This window comes from Sinocyclocheilus grahami, unplaced genomic scaffold (assembly GCF_001515645.1).
Source record: "Sinocyclocheilus grahami isolate Dianchi unplaced genomic scaffold, SAMN03320097.WGS_v1.1 scaffold208.1, whole genome shotgun sequence".
Lineage (NCBI taxonomy): Eukaryota > Metazoa > Chordata > Actinopteri > Cypriniformes > Cyprinidae > Sinocyclocheilus > Sinocyclocheilus grahami.
The window spans coordinates 1,993,603-2,015,981 of NW_015505387.1; the positions used below are offsets into that span (position 1 = coordinate 1,993,603).

General features: G+C 39.6%; 3 protein-coding genes across 10 annotated transcripts in view; 2 read left to right on the forward strand and 1 right to left on the reverse strand.

The window, feature by feature from the left end:
* LOC107595772 (peptidyl-prolyl cis-trans isomerase H) overlaps positions 1-5,472 on the forward strand; it is a 33,555-nt gene extending 28,083 nt beyond the window's left edge. Inside the window, exons 6-10 of one of the 2 annotated variants that reach the window (XM_016286284.1) lie at positions 3,024-3,116; positions 3,746-3,833; positions 3,932-3,972; positions 4,491-4,555; positions 4,901-5,472. In XM_016286284.1, coding sequence (XP_016141770.1) covers positions 3,024-3,116; positions 3,746-3,833; positions 3,932-3,972; positions 4,491-4,555; positions 4,901-4,943 — 330 coding nt within the window. In that variant the 3' untranslated portion in view covers positions 4,944-5,472. Of the gene's footprint in view, positions 1-3,023; positions 3,117-3,745; positions 3,834-3,931; positions 3,973-4,490 lie in introns of both variants that reach the window. The other variant, XM_016286286.1, reaches the window with a different exon arrangement.
* A 772-nt stretch (positions 5,473-6,244) lies between these two features.
* Positions 6,245-17,943, forward strand: ybx1 (Y box binding protein 1). 5 transcript variants are annotated; one of them, XM_016286290.1, is made up of 8 exons: positions 6,245-6,566; positions 11,516-11,579; positions 11,970-12,003; positions 12,092-12,181; positions 13,927-14,244; positions 14,357-14,454; positions 16,507-16,777; positions 17,708-17,943. In XM_016286290.1, exons 1-7 carry the CDS (start codon positions 6,260-6,262, stop codon positions 16,739-16,741), a joined length of 1,146 nt encoding a protein of 381 aa, XP_016141776.1. In that variant the 5' UTR covers positions 6,245-6,259; the 3' UTR covers positions 16,742-16,777; positions 17,708-17,943. The 5 variants fall into 5 exon arrangements, with proteins under 5 accessions (XP_016141776.1, XP_016141777.1, XP_016141778.1 ...); XM_016286291.1 differs by having other exon boundaries at positions 16,510-16,777; XM_016286292.1 differs by having other exon boundaries at positions 14,357-14,442.
* Positions 17,846-22,379, reverse strand: part of LOC107595773 (rho guanine nucleotide exchange factor 16-like) — a 20,421-nt gene continuing 15,887 nt past the window's right edge. For all 3 annotated transcript variants that reach the window (XM_016286287.1, XM_016286288.1, XM_016286289.1), the window contains 5 exons: positions 20,456-20,610; positions 19,416-19,553; positions 18,716-18,783; positions 18,470-18,571; positions 17,846-18,313 (listed from right to left, as the gene is read on the reverse strand). In XM_016286287.1, coding sequence (XP_016141773.1) covers positions 18,174-18,313; positions 18,470-18,571; positions 18,716-18,783; positions 19,416-19,553; positions 20,456-20,610 — 603 coding nt within the window. In that variant the 3' untranslated portion in view covers positions 17,846-18,173. The remainder of the gene's footprint in view (positions 18,314-18,469; positions 18,572-18,715; positions 18,784-19,415; positions 19,554-20,455; positions 20,611-22,379) is intronic.

Sequence of the window (22,379 nt, forward strand, 5' to 3'; positions counted from 1 at the left end):
ATCAAACGGCAAACAAAACTGAAAGCATAACGAGACAGAAAGCATTAGAGAGTATACTCGCCGCATCAGCACGAGCGTGAAGGTGCGCAGCAAAAATTACACACATATTGAGGAAACGATGGATGGTTTTCAAGCGAAAGTCAAGTAAAAGACCGCTTCTTAAACCAGAGAAGCTGAACATGCTGGTATTCTTGTGGGGGGGGGGAAACATGCAAGCACTGTCACGTTAGTTTTACTTTTCTTTTTGTTTTCATTTTTGAAAAACGTATATTTGCTGTTTACCTCACATTATGCTATGGAGGCTCTCTTTTATTTATTTATTCGATTCCTCAGTGTTTGCTAAACGTTCTGTAATTTATTAGCCTGTATATAATACAGCATGTGGTGTGTGCCATGCCTCATCTTATTCGTTTTTGTTAATAAACGTTTTGTAAGCTAGTTTGTCATTGTAGCTTAATGATTTATTGTTGTTGTGCTTTTTAATTAAGAATAACAAAGAATCCATCTTTTGTTTTAGTCTTAAAAAAAAGAAAGGCGTGTAGATGTATGTAAGCAAAACAGTGACAACAAGATCGCGAATTCGAAAGTGAGAGCATCCGAAGCCTTGACTTAACACGGCAAAAGAGAAACTCTCATTCACAAAATTCAAATCCCAAATAACTACTGATGATAAAGAACAGGTTGAATGTGAACCACTTTCGTTTCCATATAACTATAAACTATGATAAAAGTTCATCAGCATGCATTGAATAATCCCATGTTGTAGCACACAAATAAATAAATATATTGCGACCAAATCATGTGCTCGTGCGACCAGCTGAGAAAGTTAGTTGCAAAAGAGCGACCAGTGGGAAGAATGAGTCTGGAGTCCTGTATAGGCTAAACAGTGCTTCTGTTTCGTTTGGTGTATGACTCCCCCTTGTCTCGTATAAAAAGCACAAACAACCGCGGTTAGATCAAATAATCGCGATTAGACGGTTATTTAATTATCGCGACAGACCTAGGTGTATAACACTTTCTTCTTTCAGAAGAATCCAGTCGGAGTTATATTAAAGATTGTCTTTGATCTTTCAAGCTGTTTAATGATAGTCAGCGGGTGTTGCAGTGCTTCCGTCCAAAAAAAGTGAAATAAAAAGCGCCCATCCATAAAAACAGTGTCTCACACGGCTCCGGGGGGTGAACAAAGGCCTCCTGTAGCGAATCGATGCGTTTTTGTAAGAAAAATATACATATTCAAAACGTAATAATCATTTTAATGTAGCTTGCGCCAACAGTTGTACATAGAAGCAGCTCTGGGTGGATGACGTATGAGTTCAGCGTTGCGCATGCGCCGGTGAGTCTCGTGAAAACCAACGTTTGTTTACAGGATCAAAGGAAGCAAAGTTTCCTTACTTTAGCAAAGGAAAACCAGTCTCCTCTTGGCTTATATCGAAATCCTCAGACATCTCTACAAATCCTCGTTTTGTACTTCTAATTCTTGACCGTTGTTTTGTTTTGATCTCTCCGCTGCGCTTCCGCGTGCGTCACTTCTGAGTAGCGCATGCGCAGCACTGGCCTCATACATCATCATACCGGAGCTGCTTCCGTGTAGGACTGCTGGCGCAAGCTACATTAAAGTGATTGTTTTAAAAAATGTTCTTACAAAAATGCATCGATTCGCTACAGGAGGCCTTTGTTCACCCCCCGGAGCCGTGTGAGACACTTTTTATTATGGATGGGCAATTTTTATTTAACTTCTTTTGGACTGAAGCACTGCAACACCCGCTGACTATCATTAAACAGCTTGAAAGATCAAAGACAATTTTTTATATAACTCAGACTGGATTCGTCTGAAAGAAAAAAGTCATATACACCTAGGATGCCTCAGGGGTGAGTAAAACACAGCCTAATTTTAATTTTTGGGTGAGCTAACCCTTTAAGTCTCTGTTGAGGCAAATAGTAATTATATTGTGGTTACATTTTTACATTATTTCCTAAATAAATAAACCAATACCACATTTCTAGACTCCATGGTTGAGCAAGGCCAAAACATTATACAGAAATGACTAGCTTCCCTAAATTACGCTGGGGGAAAAAATAGTGTAGGATTTACTTTGAAACAGTTTTCTCTCAGAAATTGATAGTACATTTCACAAATAATTACAAAGAAACACTTTGAATTAAACATTTCATTTTGAAGTAGAAAGACTTAAATAGTGTCTTCTTGTAAAATGTACTCCAATAACATGTTTACAACTCCTAAAACAGTTTTACTATATGATAGTTCTCTGTATTTTTCCTTTCGCTTTTCTGTCAAACAAGAAAGAGGCGTTATATACATAGACACTGTGGTTTCCCCAGAATATTGATATTTACAATATTTACAAATGTTTGATTCTGATTTCAAATATTTTTAATGAATTGTAATTATATTGTGTGAAATCATGTTCATTATTTTACAATTTTGAATTAATCATTTGTCATCTATAAATTATATTATTTTTATATAGGAATTAGTATTTATATCGGCCATTGACCACACTGCAGTAAAAATATCTGTATTGAAAAAAATCAAAACATTGAAAAACCCATGTATTGTTGGACTGCACATGAAATGCTTAGTTACACATATGGTAAAGAGTTATGACTGGTTTGAAAGTACATAAAGTGTCAAGATTAGAGTCTTTATGACAGCTACCTTGACAGCAGTTTTTCAACATCAAATAGTACACTGAACCAGCAGTGTAAATGATAAAAAAAAACTGCAGCGTTATGTGTCTGCCTCCAGTCTGTCTCTTGTGTGTTTGTCTGCCTCTAGTGGTCATAGGGCCCTACTGTACACACACTCACACACACACTCAGTCACTCACTCACTCACTCTCTCTCACACACACACACACACACACACCTACATTTTCGGTTTGCTTTGACATGTAGTTTTGGTTTCACGTATGAGCTAGCCTACATGTCTTTCAGTTTATTGAGTGATTTGGATTTTCTGGCTTTGTGTAAGCTGTTTTTAACACTATATTCTTGTCCATCAGGGGGATGGCACTGGTATCTGCAGTATCTACAGGGGACCGTTTGCAGATGAGAACTTCAGAATGAAGCACTCCGGCCCAGGACTCTTGTCTCTGGTAAAGCGTCTATACACACTGGCACTGTAAAACCCTTGATGTACATTCACAGTATGCTTTATGGCAGCATATCAATATGCTGCCATATAAATAGAGCAATAAAGCAGACTTGACTTGATATCAGCGATGTTAGATGAACAGTGCTAAAAATCCAGTTATTACCAGTGTTTATAAGATGCATCTAGTGGGTAATATTTTCAATTCACATTTTACTCCACAATCTAACAGGAAAAAAGAAACCAACTTGAATGAATACAAAATGTTAAATTTTGTCAAAAAATGTCAAGATTATCGTATTAAATTTCCACATACCTTAAAAAAATCGTTTTATAACATAGTTTAAATTTAATATTCTTTCAAATAAGAAATATTTTCATTTTACCCATGTCCACAAAAATTGTCAACTGGTACTAACAAAACTATCCCCTGAAAACTAAAAAATGGTTTATCACACAACCATGTGACCAGCGTCATGCGAAGTCATTGTCTTCTGTGGTGGACATTTTGAACACATTACTCATCAAAGACAAAGTGATACATTGATAAAGGATAAACACACTCCATTTAGCCATCAGATTGTTTGTTCACTGTTGTTTCCAATCAATGTAAAATATTATTTTCCCCGGCAGGCAAACAGTGGACCGGGAACAAACGGCTGCCAGTTTTTTATCACCTGCACAAAGTGCGACTGGTTGGATGGGAAGCATGTGGTATTTGGTGAGTCAGACGAATCCTGTATTGACTCTGTAGTGAGAGAACTTGCGTTGTAGTGAGTTGCTGCTCACGTCATTAACTGCTCGGGGTCTTTCTTACAGGAAAAGTGGTGGATGGTTTGCTTGTTATGAGAAAAATTGAGGTAAGATGATATTTTAGTTTTGTATATTTCAAAATGATTCTTTAAGGAATTTACTAGTGCTCCTATTGATGATTGATCAGTTAACTTATGTGACAAGTTAGAGATATGCCATGCTTAAAGAATATGAAGAAATGGGATGTTTGTCTGAGAGTCTGGGAGAGATATCATTATGATGAGATGGAAGCCTCAAACTTCTCACAATTCAATTGTTTTTTTTTTTAATGATCAACTACGAAAACATCAAGAAAATTTAAATGAAATAATCCAGACTGTTTTGTTTCGCATCCGGCTGACTCTTAAAATAAATGTAAAAAATAACTTGTATGCTTTCTTTATTTCTTTTCTAAACAATGTTTGAAACTTTGTATTGCTAGCTTGTATGTATGTGTCTGTCTATCTATCTATCTATCTATCTATCTATCTATCTATCTATCTATCTATATATATGTATATGTGTGTGTAGACCTGTGATCTGGGTAGTTTTTGTGATTTTTTTTATTATTATTTCTCCCATACAGAATGTACCAACAGGACCCAACAACAAGCCCAAGCTGCCCATTGTCATTGCCCAGTGTGGAGAAATGTGAAGTGTTACACATCAGAAAAGACATGTGACATTTGCTTTAAAGAAAACAGACAAGCCATTCTGGATTTTGTACTAAGTAATCATCATCTCCATTGCAAAACATCATTTTTGTATAGGTAATCTTGTGGAATTGCCTGATTATTTGTGAAAAACTCTTGGCTGAACGAAGTTTGTAGTTTTATATTGTTCAATGTAAGTTACACCAAAATCGAATGTTATGTCACGATTAGCTTATCTGACTCTTTTAACAACATTTGCATATATGACCAAACTTGAAATTCAAGACTGATACATGTATTCGTTGTACATTCTGACGGACAAGGCTTTTATTTTTGTCTTTAGGAATGGCCGGTTGAGGGTTTTCTTACCCTTAAATAAATGTTAACCCATGTTTTTTTTTAAGTCACTGTGGAACATTCTTAATTACACCAAGTTCAGAGAGAACTGAAATCAAGAGACGTTTCCTGAATCGTCAAGGGCTGAGTTTGATACTAAACCAACACCTAAAGGACACGCCACTTAATGCAAATTCCTTATGATTGTGCTCCCTTTGTCGTCTTATTGCTGCTTACCCTAACCCACATCCTAACCCAGAAACCCCTTCCCCCATCTCTTGGACCGTGTCCCACGCACACAAAAGGGCTCTTTCAGTTGAAGTGCAGGAAGAGTTTGAGCTCGGTAGGAGGCTTCTGGGGTCAATGTTAAAGCCTGTCTTTGTGTGGGACAACAGGGCCGGACCATTAACAATAAAATCACACTTCTACTAGGTCTCCTCGACAGTGCCAAAAACATATTTACATGACAAAAGGGAAGGGGGTAGTGTGGATCTATCTCGCAGCTAGCCAGGGTCTGTCTCATCTATGGTCGTTGAGTGCTTCATTTATAATGCGGTGGGAGAAGCCAGTGATGGGATTTGTCTCAAACACATCATCCTTACATTTGAAGTCATGGACTGATTCAGGTTATGATTCGCTTACTGATGAGTGAAGCTAATCATGCCGGCTTCATTTTTGTCCTTGTTGATTTGGTCTGTTAAACATTTTTTATAATGCTTTTAATAGTTCCACTCTCAATTCAATTTTACAAAACATAATTGTTTACACAAAATGTTGCCAAAGAATTATGGCAACAAAGAAACAAAATAACAAATAACAATAAATCAGTATTACAATAGGGTGCTAGGTGATTAATAAAATGTTACATAAATAAAATTACAATAGTGCTAAGTGAAAAAAAAAACTGTAATGTCTAGGGAAGCAATGTATATGCAAAACCATAAAAATACTATATACACAAAACTAAAATACATTTAAAAAAACTAAATAGTACCAAGTGTTCTCACCATATTCCATACCTGATTTACCTGCTTTTCGTGTATTTAATATGTAAGCCTACCATTGTACCAATATGTTTGTTCACTTAAAAAAAAAAAACTCTTCATAAGGGATTCAAAACTATGAATAATGAAATATGCATTATTTTCACGTTCTGCTCAATGTTTTCCTTTTGTTTGGGATCTGCCAGTATGTCTGGACGGTTTAATGGGGTCTTTAATTCTGGGCGGTGCTAATTCTTTATGTAACCAATCATGAGCAGACTTAATGTGCTTTCCGTATGATTGACAATAAATTGAACCAATGAGCGTCAGTAAAATAATTGACGCTGACTGATCGCAAGTTGACCGACCAATTGGATTGAGGGATGGGTGGAGAGACGAGACGAGACAGAATATCATCTGGCAGCGTTACTCGGTCCGTCCAGTTCGATCGGCAGCGGGAGCGGAGAAAGGAAAGCGGAGAGCCTGAAGGCAACAGCCCCCACCACCGCCGGCCCAGGTTACCATCTAGCACCGGGAAAAACACACTAGAGAGCCACCGCCGGCTTTACCAACAAGAAAACAACATGAGCAGCGAGGCCGAAACACAACAACCGCCGCAGCCTCCCGCCGACGCGGAGAGCCCATCCAGCCCGGCAGCCGCAGCTACCGCGGAGGATAAGAAGGTCATCGGTAAGGCTTTCAGCGAAGCCTCGGTCCTCTTGGATTGGGGATTCGCTTATTTAAAATAATAAATTTCTTTAATCCGTCGGAGCTGTAAGGTGTAATACAAATGAACGGTAACGGATTTTTCAGTTAGGGAAAGCGCGTGGCCTCACGGCGACCGTGTGGTGTCGTTATCCGGCCACCAACTTGATATTAACGTTACTGTATTCCCGTGGCTACCTGGCCAGTGTTTTTGTTATGAACTTGTCGTTACTTAATGCTTTTAAGGACGTATGTACGTTAAATTTGAGCCGTTAAACGGTCTCCGTCAGTTAAAATGTTCGCTCGCGCGCCGCGTTCCATCAAACCGCCACGACGCGTGCTCGAGTCCGAGGCCTGCTTCAGGCAACACGAGTCCCGCTCACCGCGCTTCTCACTCCGGAGAGCCGCTAGCGTTATCCACTGCCCATACACCCACGATACGACTACTATATATATATAAATAATATCTCAGGCCGTCGATGTTTACGGCGAGTGAACCAGATCCTTGAGCTTGGCCTTGATCGTGACCCGATGACTCGGATCATTATTAGCTGTTCATGTGAAACACATACACTCCCTCATTATACGAACCGCGTCGGGTTTATGCTCAAACGATTATTTTGAAAGCCGGTGTCTTGAGGAAAGCGACTATAAGCCAGGCTAAACTCCTCTCCCTTTGTTCGCGTGGGGCGTTTGACGCGTCGCGCATACGTGTCCTTATCGCCATTAACCGCATCAACGCCGTCTCCTGAAGATCCCCTCAGCCAAGAGGCGATTTAAAGTACAGATTGCATAACGATCATATCAGATGAGCGTCGTCTACCGCTGTGTCGCGACCCCACATATAAAATGTCCGCCATGGTGTTTGGCTGATGGACGCTTCTTTTGTCTTGTCCGCTGCCGCAAGCTCCGAGCGCTTCGGACATCTAGCCAGAAACGCGAGTCACTTGCCAGTCGAGATCTGAACACACATCCGTCTCGTAATGCCTGCTGTGTGCTGTAGTGAGGCTGGAGAATCGAGGCTGTTTGGCTAAGATCCGGCCACATGGCTGATGCTAGTGTGCTAACTCTATAGCATCACTTCCTACTTCATCGCCACATTGTAGTTTACTAGTAAGCGCATTCATTTGGCCAGTGTAAACGGTGTTTTTAACCAACACCAGCTCATCTTTCACCCCAAGATTTAGTTTTATATTTTATATCCTATTTTAGTAGTTTCATGACAATTAAGAACGTTTCTCGTTTTTTTTTTTCCTTAAATTTCTTGGCAATTCCTATTCTAGGTGGTGATTATTACTTTTGTTATACTATTATTATTATTGCATTTTTCTCCTCACTCTAGTACCCCTGTCTTAAAGAATTGGACACCCCAAAATAAAAATCGCCGTTTACTCCCCCCTCAGGCTGATACAAACCTGTATGAATTTCTTTCTTTTGCAAAACGCACACAAAAGAAGATATTTTGAAGAATGTTGGTAACCAACATTCTGGTGTCCACTGACTTTATTATTATTTTGTTCATACTATGGAAGGGAATGGCTACCAGCCGCTGTATTGTCACCCACATTCTTCAAAATATCTCATGTTCAACAGAAGAGTGAGTAAAAGATGACCGGGTTTAAAAGGACGGTTCAACCGAAAATTAAAATTCTGTGTTCTGTCTTGATTGACTTTGAACTCTTGCCTGAATATTTTTTTTTCTGCATTTAACATTTTGGTCTTCATAAGATGGATAGGGGGTTAATGTGAACTCTGTGGGTCAGGGCCTTTCATGGTGATGGAGGCTCTTCTGATAAGAGCAGCTGCCTTTGCATCAGTCTATTAAAAGCACCACAGTTGGAGGTTATAAATAGAAGAGACAAAATGAACTCAACTCACCAAGGATGGCTTGTAAATGACTTTGCTAATGTGATGCATCTTTTTCTCTCAAACGTTGTAGATTTACTAAAAAACAGTACTTGTATAAAATGTCTGATATTTCAAAACAGTCTTGGTGTGGTTTTAAACAGCCCCCACCCCCCCCCCCTATGCTAAGATCCGGCCACATGGCTGATGCTAGTGTGCTAACTCTATAGCATCACTTCCTACTTCATCGCCACATTGTAGTTTACTAGTAAGCGCATTCATTTGGCCAGTGTAAACGGTGTTTTTAACCAACACCAGCTCATCTTTCACCCCAAGATTTAGTTTTATATTTTATATCCTATTTTAGTAGTTTCATGACAATTAAGAACGTTTCTCGTTTTTTTTTTTCCTTAAATTTCTTGGCAATTCCTATTCTAGGTGGTGATTATTACTTTTGTTATACTATTATTATTATTGCATTTTTCTCCTCACTCTAGTACCCCTGTCTTAAAGAATTGGACACCCCAAAATAAAAATCGCCGTTTACTCCCCCTCAGGCTGATACAAACCTGTATGAATTTCTTTCTTTTGCAAAACGCACACAAAAGAAGATATTTTGAAGAATGTTGGTAACCAACATTCTGGTGTCCACTGACTTTATTATTATTTTGTTCATACTATGGAAGGGAATGGCTACCAGCAGCTGTATTGTCACCCACATTCTTCAAAATATCTCATGTTCAACAGAAGAGTGAGTAAAAGATGACCGGGTTTAAAAGGACGGTTCAACCGAAAATTAAAATTCTGTGTTCTGTCTTGATTGACTTTGAACTCTTGCCTGAATATTTTTTTTTCTGCATTTAACATTTTGGTCTTCATAAGATGGATAGGGGGTTAATGTGAACTCTGTGGGTCAGGGCCTTTCATGGTGATGGAGGCTCTTCTGATAAGAGCAGCTGCCTTTGCATCAGTCTATTAAAAGCACCACAGTTGGAGGTTATAAATAGAAGAGACAAAATGAACTCAACTCACCAAGGATGGCTTGTAAATGACTTTGCTAATGTGATGCATCTTTTTCTCTCAAACGTTGTAGCTTTACTAAAAAACAGTACTTGTATAAAATGTCTGATATTTCAAAACAGTCTTGGTGTGGTTTTAAACAGTCCCCCCCCCCCCCCCCCCCCCCCCCCCCCCAGCGCGTGGCCTCACGGCGACCGTGTGGTGTCGTTATCCGGCCACCAACTTGATATTAACGTTACTGTATTCCCGTGGCTACCTGGCCAGTGTTTTTGTTACGGACTTGCTTTACTTCGTACATTGAAGGACTCGTACGTTAAGCTTCAGCCGTTAAACGGTCTCCGTCAGTTTAAATGTTCGCTCGCGCGCCGCGTTCCATCAAACCGCCACGACGCGTGCTCGAGTCCGAGGCCTGCTTCAGGCAACACGAGTCCCGCTCACCGCGCTTCTCACTCCGGAGAGCCGCTAGCGTTATCCACTGCCCATACACCCACGATACGACTACTATATATATATAAATAATATCTCAGGCCGTCGATGTTTACGGCGAGTGAACCAGATCCTTGAGCTTGGCCTTGATCGTGACCCGATGACTCGGATCATTATTAGCTGTTCATGTGAAACACATACACTCCCTCATTATACGAACCGCGTCGGGTTTATGCTCAAACGATTATTTTGAAAGCCGGTGTCTTGAGGAAAGCGACTATAAGCCAGGCTAAACTCCTCTCCCTTTGTTCGCGTGGGGCGTTTGACGCGTCGCGCATACGTGTCCTTATCGCCATTAACCGCATCAACGCCGTCTCCTGAAGATCCCCTCAGCCAAGAGGCGATTTAAAGTACAGATTGCATAACGATCATATCAGATGAGCGTCGTCTACCGCTGTGTCGCGACCCCACATATAAAATGTCCGCCATGGTGTTTGGCTGATGGACGCTTCTTTTGTCTTGTCCGCTGCAGCAAGCTCCGAGCGCTTCGGACATCTAGCCAGAAACGCGAGTCACTTGCCAGTCGAGATCTGAACACACATCCGTCTCGTAATGCCCGCTGTGTGCTGTAGTGAGGCTGGAGAATCGAGGCTGTTTGGCTAAGATCCGGCCACATGGCTGATGCTAGTGTGCTAACTCTATAGCATCACTTCCTACTTCATCGCCACATTGTAGTTTACTAGTAAGCGCATTCATTTGGCCAGTGTAAACGGTGTTTTTAACCAACACCAGCTCATCTTTCACCCCAAGATTTAGTTTTATATTTTATATCCTATTTTAGTAGTTTCATGACAATTAAGAACGTTTCTCGTTTTTTTTTTTCCTTAAATTTCTTGGCAATTCCTATTCTAGGTGGTGATTATTACTTTTGTTATACTATTATTATTATTGCATTTTTCTCCTCACTCTAGTACCCCTGTCTTAAAGAATTGGACACCCCAAAATAAAAATCGCCGTTTACTCCCCCTCAGGCTGATACAAACCTGTATGAATTTCTTTCTTTTGCAAAACGCACACAAAAGAAGATATTTTGAAGAATGTTGGTAACCAACATTCTGGTGTCCACTGACTTTATTATTATTTTGTTCATACTATGGAAGGGAATGGCTACCAGCCGCTGTATTGTCACCCACATTCTTCAAAATATCTCATGTTCAACAGAAGAGTGAGTAAAAGATGACCGGGTTTAAAAGGACGGTTCAACCGAAAATTAAAATTCTGTGTTCTGTCTTGATTGACTTTGAACTCTTGCCTGAATATTTTTTTTTCTGCATTTAACATTTTGGTCTTCATAAGATGGATAGGGGGTTAATGTGAACTCTGTGGGTCAGGGCCTTTCATGGTGATGGAGGCTCTTCTGATAAGAGCAGCTGCCTTTGCATCAGTCTATTAAAAGCACCACAGTTGGAGGTTATAAATAGAAGACATAAAATTAACTCAACTTGCCAAGGATTGGCTTTTAAATGGCTTTGCTAGTTTAATGCCTCTTTCTCTCAATAGTTGTAGCTTTACTTAAAGACACTTATAAAGGAATATCATACAATCTTTGTGTGGTTTTAAACTCTTATCTTTTCTCTTTAAAGCAACAAAAGTCCTGGGGACAGTGAAATGGTTCAATGTGAGGAACGGCTACGGTTTCATCAACAGGTAAATAACATTCTCTAAGGACTCTCTGATATGATATGTGGGTCAGGGAACATCCGCAATCCTATTACAGCCTTTATGTGCTTACAAAGCCAGACCTGGCTTGCACTAGCATGCAATTAGTCCTGGGGACAGTGAAATGGTTCAATGTGAGGAACGGCTACGGTTTCATCAACAGGTAAATAACATTCTCTAAGGACTCTCTGATATGATATGTGGGTCAGGGAACATCCGCAATCCTATTACAGCCTTTATGTGCTTACAAAGCCAGACCTGGCTTGCACTAGCATGCAATTATTTATTCAAACATTTAACTTGCACTTCAACTGTGCATGCTTGTTTGTTCTCCATCGGTTCTCAATTATTAACATTTCACTCTCTGAATTTGTGCAGGAATGACACAAAGGAAGATGTCTTTGTGCACCAGGTAGTTATTTGCATTAATTGTCACCATAATGGCATACCAGTATTTTGGGTGAAAATGTGTTTTCTGATTGCTTGTGCTTTGTGTCCAGACCGCCATTAAGAAGAACAACCCAAGGAAATATCTTCGTAGCGTCGGGGACGGAGAAACTGTGGAGTTTGATGTCGTAGAAGGGGAGAAGGTGGGCTTGAGTTTTTATTGTTTAGAGTTCAACTGGTTTCTCACTCCTGTGGCTTAACTGCACTGTTTTGGTATTTAAAAAAAAAAAAGGGGGGGGGGTTTCATGGCATTATTTAAAGATTATCATTACGGATGGAACCATGTAGTATAAAAAAAGAAAAGTTGACCGATAATGTAGTTAGGACCATTTATTAGGGGTTGCTTCCTTAAGTGTTAAAGGGGTCATATGATGCGATTTCAAGTTTTCCTTTCTCTTTGGAGTGTTACAAGCTGTTTGTGAATGGATACAATCCCTAAAGTTGCAAAAACTAAAATCTCAAACACAAAGAGATTCTTTATAGAAGTTAAGACTGGTCCATGCCCTCCTAAAACGGCTCGTTCTAACACGACCCCACATGTCTATCTCACGATGTGGGAAGATTTGCATAAAGCCGCCCAAATGTTCACGCAAAGAAAAAAGGTGTAACTTTTATTCTCGCTGTAGTAGTGTTGTTGCTGCTGCCACCGCCGCCATGTCATGAAGATGCTGTGTGTTTCGTTGCGAAAGCATGACGAAGCGGATATCGTCCTCTTTTGGAAGGCCAAACAAAGTAGTTTCGCTTTCGCAACGAAACACGGAGGGCTAGAGTGAGCAGAGTCGGGCCGGCGGGCGGGCGGGCTTGAGAACGGCGCGGCTGGTGGATTCGATGAAGGTGAGTCCGGCGGGCTTTTCAGAAAGGCGGGGCATAGAGGAGCAACAATGTACATTATGTGGAAAAGTTTTTTTTTTTTTTAACCTTAAACCGCATAAACGCATTGCATTACACCAAATACACAACATAATGTTCTTTTTAGCAGCATCATATGACCTCTTTAAAACCTTAGTGGATCCTAGTGTTGGGTGATTTGCTCAATTGTCCTATCGTCTGCCTGTGAGATCACCGATACATATTATCGTGCTAATTTATTCAAATATTTACTTTTTAATATTTTACTTGGTTTCATTGCCAGAAAGTGAACCAACTCCAGCTTAAGGCTAAAAGTAGTCTAATGTTTTTAAATGACTGAATTTCTATGTAACATGATGATTTAATAGAAACAATGTAATGTACTAATTATAAAGCTTACAATTCCTTAGTTATTCAAACAGCAGCTACAGAAAGAGCAAAGAACATCATCAGTTACTTCAGTCTAGCACAAGTGTATGCCGTTTAAAAAGACTCCCGTTATAATCAGTGAAGCTGTCTACACTTTGAGGAATAAATCCCTTATACTTGCTTCTACTGTTTATGATGAGATAAATGACTCATCTGAACACCTCTGATTGGCCATTGCATTCATAAAGTCGACCGAATCGAGTGTGATTGGTAATGCGCAACACTGTAAAAACGTGGAAAAAGAAATATGATGGAACAAATAATCCCTAATATTAATTGGTATTACTGGCCTGATAATAATAATAATAATCGTTTTGCTATTGTCAAAGGTGTCAGCTACAGGCGATATCTCTATCGTAGATACACAATACTACTGTCTATCGGCACAACCCTGGTGGATCCAGGGTAAAAATAGTTAAATTCCTTACATAAACTGTATTAACAAGATATTGATTAAATATCTAATTTCTGGCCAGACTACTGTACTGTACTACTGCCTTTTCAAAGTGACTTCCAGGAAGTTTCTCCATTCTGCGTCCATTATCCAAACTAAATCTGTGTCTATTGAATTAGGAGATATTCGATATACATGTTGTCTTCATTCTTTCAGGGTGCCGAAGCTGCCAATGTTACTGGCCCGGATGGCGTTCCTGTGCAGGGCAGTAAGTATGCGGCTGACAGGAACCGATTTAGGCGGTACCCACGCAGGAGGGCCCCCCCTCGCGACTACCAGGAGAACTATCAGAGCGACGGAGAGTCACGGGAGAAGAGAGAAGAGGAAGAAAGCGCTCCCGAGGGTGAGATGCAGCAACAGCAGCGTAGACCCACCTACCCCGGCAGACGGCGCTACCCGCCATACTTCGTTCAAAGGCGTTACGGCAGACGCCCCCCATACTCCAACACACCCCAGAGAGGAGAAATGACAGAGGTAGGCTAAAATCTGAATCCATGAATTGAATATTACATTATATAGTGTTTCGAAATTAATGTTGTTGGAAGCTTTTTTTTTTTGCCTGAGACGTACTCTTCTTGACTTCTAGGGTGGGGAAGGTGATGAGAACCAAGGTGGTCCAGACCAGGACAACAAACCAATGAGGCAGAACTACTACAGAGGCTTCCGACCAAGGTTCAGACCAAGGTTTGCATGTTGTATTTGCAGACGTGAGGCTGCAGCGGTAGTGCTGTGTTCGATACGACGATGTATCATCACAGAGATTTGACGATACGAGTATCAATACAGCTGGCCCTGTATCGATATTGTGGCACGTGTGCAGCAGTGGACTGCGCTTAATTTGAATGTGAGAACACCGTTTAAAATGGAGTAGAAAAGTGAGTTTTCTAAAAAATAATGAATGGAGCATAATAGGCTACAACAAGGTTTAATCTGGCCGCAGAGGAACACAACTGGGTTGCCTGATATAAAGAGACGTATCCCCCTCTAGCTTCCCACTTGCGCAATACGGAAATCTCAGCGGGTAGAGAGGGTGTTAATTTGTGCAATGATAACCTACCAGCAATGTAAGTATTATATATATATATATATATATATTAATATTATTAGAACGAGTACATTATTTGTGGGCTTAAAAACAAGATGCAAACAATCAGAATATTGTACCTGGTGGGGAGTGCCCAATGTAAACATGAAACGCATGCCATTACCTATATTGTACAGTTATAGATGCCCTTCATAATGCAGAGGTCAACTGCCTGCTCTGCCAATATTTAGAAATAGCCGTTTATTAAACACTGCATACTATAGTGCCGTTTTACTAAATTCTGCTGAGGTGAAATTCAGTGCAGTCCTGTATCGTGCTGCGTATCGTGACTTTGCTGGTGATACACAGCTCTATGCAGCAGTAAGATGAGCAAGACTGCAGTTAGAGCCAAACGATATTTCAAATATTCACAATATTTGAATTAAAATTAGGCAATATTGTGAATACTACTTAGTTTGGCTATTAAATCTCCTAAATGAAGGGTCCCTTAAATCTGGCCCTGGAAGGCCACTGCCCTGCAAAGTTTAGCTCCAACCCTAATCAAATAGACCTAAGGAAACTAATCAGGGTCTTCAGAGTTACTGGAAAATTTCAGGTAGGTGAGACTGATCGGGGTTTGAGGTAAACTCAAGACCAGATTTGAGGAACCTTGTTCTAAATACTGTCGTTTTACATCCTGAGTTTGAGAACAAGTCTGATTTAAATTTCAGTAACAAATGTAGTTGAATATTTGCTCAGGTCTGCATGGCATTTTGCGTATTAAATTGTTTTGGTAATAACAGAATTTTGTGTAACTGATGCATGCTTTTGTGGCCCAAACTTAACTTGGTGATTGATTCTCTGCAGAAGTCTACCATAACAACAGAGTCCCTCTAGAGTAGATTGTCTGATAAGAAAAATAAATGACGCAAATTACATTAGCTAGCAAGTTAAAACACTAGGTGCGTTCAACTTGAAGCAGCGCTGTGCAGACTGATCAGTGTGTGACATCAAAGTACCGTGAGAGCAGACGGCTCCTTATGCGTTCAAATCTCTCTAACGGTACTTTACAAACACACCTTTTGTCTTGCCTTTAGCTCTAACTGCGTTTGTAGTCGGTGCCATTACTAGCCACTGGCCAGACCGATAAACAAACATAGAGCAGAAGTTGACTTCGGGCCAGGCTCGTGCATCCGATGAAACAGTCGGAGTAAGAAGCAGCATGATTTTTTTTTTTTTTGGATTGCATGGAAAACATGCCTCTATCAAAATAGTTTTTTATTTTATTTTTTTTTTTTTGTTGTGAAAATGTAGCTGTATTGGCCAGCTCTAGTTGAAATGTAGTTAAGCATGACTGGTCCATTTGACAGCTAATTCATTGCTTGATGTTCCTCTGAGAACTTGACCCTGATGGATTCTCTAGAGCAGGGGTGCCCATCCCTGCTCCTGGCGATCGACTGTCCTGCAAAGTTCAGCTCCAACCCCAACACACCTGAAGCAACTAATTAGGGTCTTCAGGATCACTTAAAAATTAAAGGCAGGGGTCTTTGATTAGAGTTGGAGCTAAACTTTGCAGGACAGTCGATTGCCAGGAGCAGGGTTGGGCACCCCTGCTCTAGAGCATCTTCCTATTTTGAGCAGTTTATTTTATGAGCCTTTAGATTTGTTGAATCTTTTAAGCTTTGTGTGTAAGTGCATTATTTCGTATCTAGCAGGGGTACCCCACGCCCCCGGCCGGTGCGGGAAGGGGAGGAGGAGGATAAGGAGAACCAGGGCGAGGGTGAGCAGAACCAGGAGCCCCGTCAGCGCCGCTACCGTCGCAACTTCAACTATCGCCGCAGACGGCCCCAGACAACCAAGCCTCAGGACGGCAAGGATAGCAAGGCAGCTGACGCATCAGCCGACAAATCAGCCGCTCCCGAAGCTGAACAGGGTGGAGCAGATTAACCGCCACCGACTTAAACATCTAGACCATCTGGCTGGGTGGGTGCTGCTGTCATTGCATGTGAATGTACTTTTTCAAGTATGTTGGTTTTTTTTTTTTACTGTGGCGTGCTTTTCTTAGTGAACCATTCATGAGTCCATCCTGTAGGTATTTTCTTTGTTTTTTTGGGAACATATCCAGGTCACATTTCACACCCCAAAATCAAAATGTTATAGAATGATTTCTTTCTTGATTTAACAAAATAAAACCTATTTGTTGACGCATTAAGATTTATTTTGTTTTGCCATCGTTTTCATAAAGCATGTTTCACCTTGAATTCTCACTAGTGTGTAAAATTATTTTAAAAGTATGTATACATCCTGGTGGGGTTTTTTTTTTTTTTTTGTCCCTGCCGATTACAAAATGTATTCCAAGTTTACTGTAACTGCATAATTGTCATGAAAATGCTCTATAACAGAATTTAACATTTGTAACGTTCCTAAATAAAAAAATTTTTTTTTTAAATGCACTTTAGAATGAGCTACACTCTTAAAAATAAAGGTGCTTCACAATGCAATAGATTAACCTTTTTGTCTAAATGGTTCCATAAAGAACATCTGACGAACCTTTGTTTCACAGAAGGTTCTTCAGATTACAAAAACGCAAGAAAGAGCTGGTTCTTTCTGGAACCAAAAATGGTTCTTCTATGGCATCGCTTGAAGAACCTTTACTTTTAAGCGTGTATGATAAGTTTGCTTTATATTGGAATTGTGGCAGTAGAGTGGGAGGGGACTGACTCTGTAAATAATGGATGTTTCCACTTCAGCTGGCACTTTTCATTGATGAAAGGCTAGATGATGATGCTGTGGATTTGATTTAGCAGACAGTCTGGCACACTGTTGTCATACAAGTGCATACTACTGATAGATAGATTTCAGAAGTTGTTTTAAACATGCTAACCTTTTTTTTTTGTTTGTTTGCCTTTGCAGTTTTGTCAAGCAGAAACATCCAAGATCTGAGCAATAAGAAACAGATATGACTTCGATCGTCTAAGCTTGCGAAAATGCATTTCGACCAGATTGCCACCAATTGCCTGCAGACTCTATGCAGACTTGTTTTCTTTTTCCATTATTTTTATGTGACAGCTAAAAATTTTGGGGAAACGGCAGATGTTTTTCTAAATCGGTCTTAAGTTTATACACCAAATGGTTTTTAAAAGTAATTTGATATCTGGCCAGTTTGACATTTTTAAATAACTTTTTATGTATCCAAACATGAATTTTAACAAAGGCAAGCTGAAATAAAACCAGAAACAGTTCCTCTGAGTGGTGTTTGCTGTGAACTAACAGTTCATGAGGTCTGCAGAAAGTGTTCTAATTCACATTACTTACACTTTACACTTGTTTAAAATCATTAGTATCTCTGTAAAGTGTTCTTCAGTGTATCGTGAGCTGCTCAGACGTCGGTCTCCTTGCGCAGTCGCTCCATACGCTGTATGTTGTTCTCCATGGCGGTGCGGTTTGTGATCTGAGTGGCACAGCTGGCAGGAAACCAGCCCCTCTCGCCATCTCTCATTCGCTCTCCATGACACCAGCCTACAGCAAGAGACTCGCACGTTGACCAAATTCCTCTGTATTAACATACATTCAACTCTTATCCAAAGCAACTTGGAAGAAAACCAACAAAAAGGCCATGGACGAGGGTATGTGAATAGCAGGGAAGTGACACGCAATTTCTGCTTCCATGTTTACCTTCCACTTCCTGTAAAACGATGACCAGTTCCGCCTGCTGCAGGCTCAGCTCATCTGGTGCTTTTGGCATATAGGCTTTGGTAGCTTCATATTGAGGCAAGTCTTAGACGCACAAACAAAATGAAGTGTTAGTGATAGAACATGCTAAAACGTAAGCATAAAAGTGGTCACTAAGAATTAATATGCATAAAAATGATAATGCAAGGCTATTTTACTGACAAATGACACTGAATGGATCAGACTCACCGTCATTAGCGATGCTCTTGCTTTTTTTGACATCGCGGAGTGCGGTGACCCATCGAGCTCTGTCCAGCCTAAAAACATTTCAGAGCAATAATCCATCAAAATCAGAGAAAATCTATCAATTACAACAGAAGTAAATGCAAAAACAAAAAAAATATTAGGAAGCAACATTTCATGTCGTCATTTTTTCAGTGCAGCTACTGTTATGTTAAACCAGTCTTTTCCAGTATAATTAACTATTGTAACAGTATAATTCTAAAAACATCCCCTTCAGGCTGTGATTCACATGTCTTTTTGCTGTGAAGTCTTTACAGTTTTAGTAATATTACGAAACAACCTAGGTTTACTTGATTATCCATGCATCATTTTCAAGAAACGTCCAGTTAAAATGTTTTTAAAAATAAATCAAAGTCAGATTCTTCAAAAAAACACATTTTTTGATTTTTGCGTAAAGGTTCACTAGCTATTCAATTTCAAGATGATAGATTCTTATGACTATTATTTCATATGTCAGGCTTTACAGGGTTAATTATGACCACGTCTCACATATTACAGCTTACACATCAAAACTATTCTAACAGTTACCCTGTTTTCTGAAGAAAATAAAGGGTGAGAATCATTTATGCTTAAAAAACGCTGGTGGTGAGCCAGGAATATTCCTTAACATCGCTGCTGATGAACGGGGGTTTCATGGGTATCTTACTTGCTTTCCGCCACGAGTATCATCTGCTCACTGCTGGCATTCATCAGCAGCTTCAGATTGAGTTTGGAGTCTGTCAGTTCCTCTTCCACCTCAACCTTGTCCACAGTGGCATAGTCCAACACAACATAACTCTCCTCACTAGATAAACAGTATTATTCAAAATATTAATATCAGTTATGCAACATACTCATGAACCAAGTCACAGTCACACGATGGCAAGCGTTCTGTTTAGCCAGAATACTCAGATGACATTCGTCAAATCACTGAGTGCTGTGTCATTAACCTCAAGTGTTATCAGCCAGAATTTTTGAACGTGTTTATGTGTTAAACAGTAACACTTTACAATAAGGTCCTGTTAGTTAATGCATTAACTTGGTATTAACAATGAGCTATACATTTGTTACAGTATTTGTTATGTTGTGTGGTTAATACAAATACATGCATTGTTTATTCATGTTAGCACACAGCCATTAAATAATTATTACATATACATTTAATCTTAATAATGTATCAGTAAAGCCTGAAATGAGCATTAACAAAGTATATAATGTCGTTAAGTAATGTTAACAAATGAAATCTTGTTGTAAAGCGTTACCAGTTAAACACTGTATATTAATGTTTCAAATACTGGTAGATAATGTGTTAACTTTATTAGATGGAGGTCTGTTTTGAATAAATATAGTAAAATCCCAATATATAGTTTATAGCCAAATTAATTACATTTATCAGTTGTCTGCAGGATAATGTAGATTCTACACATTTCTCCTTTTTTCTGTAGCTGAAAGTGTTCGCAAATCAGCCTAAATATTAATTATAAGAACATACAAGTGGTGTGAGATGTGTTTGATCTTTTTCTTTGTCCCAATTCGTGAAAAGGGTCCATTACTAGTTCAGGGGGAGCGTAGTGAAGTGATATGAAGCTAGCAGGAATTAAAGCTATGGTTTGTCATTCAGTCAGGATCAGGCATTCATGAGCAGTGCTGTGGACGCTGAATACAGCTGCTGTGTGGTCCGAGACCGCGCAGCATCACAGGTCTGACCTCTTTTTCTTGGTGACGATGAGCACATCATTGAAGAGGAACAGATAGTAGCTCTTAATGCTGATAGCCTTCCTGAAAATGCTGAGATCGTCAGTGTACACCGCCAGCTCACCGCTCTTCTTCAGCCAGCGGGATGACGACACTAATGGGAAAGGCTACAAACATACACAAACAAGTATTTAGATACTAATAGAACAAGTTGAAAACCGATCCTTTCGATCATAACATGTCCCTGGTCTTTTGTGTTTTTCCTTTGCAATCATCTATTAAAATGTCTTGCTTCTGAAATGACTTTCCTTTTTTCAGCTGATCTCACTCTTATTCTTCATCTGAACTCTTGCCATCTGGCAACCGCAACCACGAAAGCTTGAAGAGCCTCTTTTTTTCAAAACTTTACACAAATCCAAGAATTGCACGCACAAAATGCAAAATGCCTCACATCTCTTGCAAAACGAAGCGCTGCATTCAAAATATGACAAACGCATCTCAAAAGCAAACATTTGCAAACATCTTTGCCACAGGGGCGGTTCTAGACCGGTAACTGGGGCCCAGACAGGGGCCACTTGTGCTTTTAGGGGCACAATTTTAAATTTCATCTTAACCTACTTTCAGTATTATTCATTCAGTCATTTTTCACCATGTCAGGTATTACTGCGATCCCTAGAACTAATCTATAACAATTTCAACTAAAATGTTTAATCATGTTTCATTTATTTGACAAATAATTTTGTATTTTTGAGGGGGCTCGAGTGAAGGGGGGGCTCTCATGCTTGTCATGTGACACACAACAGCCTCAATACCACTGTATAACTGATATAGGCTTATATCCCTACTGGAAAAAACCCAATAAAACCATCACAGAAAATGTTAATGGTTTCCACTACAAATACCATCACAAACATTACAAACCATCAACTTTTAACCATTAAAAATTTTTTTTCTGTAGTGTGTTTTAGGACATATTCCATTAGGATTTATTGGTTTTAACAAGCCACCAATAGAAGGTGACCAATTAGCAGTAGAGACCCACAGGGGTCATTACAGTTTCCATTAAAACTAATACAAGTCCCATTATAACCAGTAAAACCATTACAAATTTTGTAATGGTGTCTATTGTTTTTTTCAGCAGGGATTAATGATTTTTTATTTTTATTCAAAATATTCCCAACATATATCATGAAATATCTCGATTCTCAAATATGTGTAAGTAAATGCATTTTGCACCTTTATAGATTATGTTTGTTGATCTATATTTCGCGATGGGCAAAGTAGCCTAATAGTGTAGTTATTAACTTTGCATAAAAATCTGTCTTTTTACATAAATATACCAGATATGGGTGTCATACCACCAAATATTTTTAATATGACTGACTTAGTATTTAATGTGAATTTAATCAAAACATTGCAAGTTACTAATTAGCCTTTCATAGTACAGAAAGAGAGCAAAGAATGTTTACATTATCAAAGAACATTTTCACTTCAGTCTAGCAAGTGTAAGCACTCTCAAAAACTCCCATAATAATCTCTAAAGCTGTTTACAGTGTGAAATTAATATCTTACTTACATTCGTACATCTTCCCTTTGAATTCTCTGACTAATTCTCTCATCACAACAGTCAGCCAGCGCGCGCGTGAACAAAACAGCATGTTTCAGTGAGGACTCATCTGAACGCCTCTGATTGGTCCTTGCATTCATAAGCTCAACAGAATCGTGTGTGATTAGTTATAATGCGCAGTGCTGTAAAAACATGTGTGTCTCTGGCTCTGTGCCAGCCAGCGAACGCAGATTTAAAATTAACAGCTGTGGATGTGTTTCTTTTTTATAGTTTACAGGACAAACTGCATTTCACCCAAAATTGTTTGGTGTGATATGATTCCAAATTTAGGGGGGCCAAGCCTCCCCCCCCCCCCCCCCCCAGAACCCC

Excerpts from the sequence above, each read along its gene's own strand:
- ybx1 (XM_016286290.1), top strand. The coding sequence starts at position 6,260 with ATGGGTGGAGAGACGAGACGAGACAGAATATCATCTGGCAGCGTTACT. Across the intron at positions 12,004-12,091 it reads AAGATGTCTTTGTGCACCAG|ACCGCCATTAAGAAGAACAA; the intron begins GTAGTTATTTGC and ends CTTTGTGTCCAG. Across the intron at positions 12,182-13,926 it reads ATGTCGTAGAAGGGGAGAAG|GGTGCCGAAGCTGCCAATGT; the intron begins GTGGGCTTGAGT and ends TCATTCTTTCAG.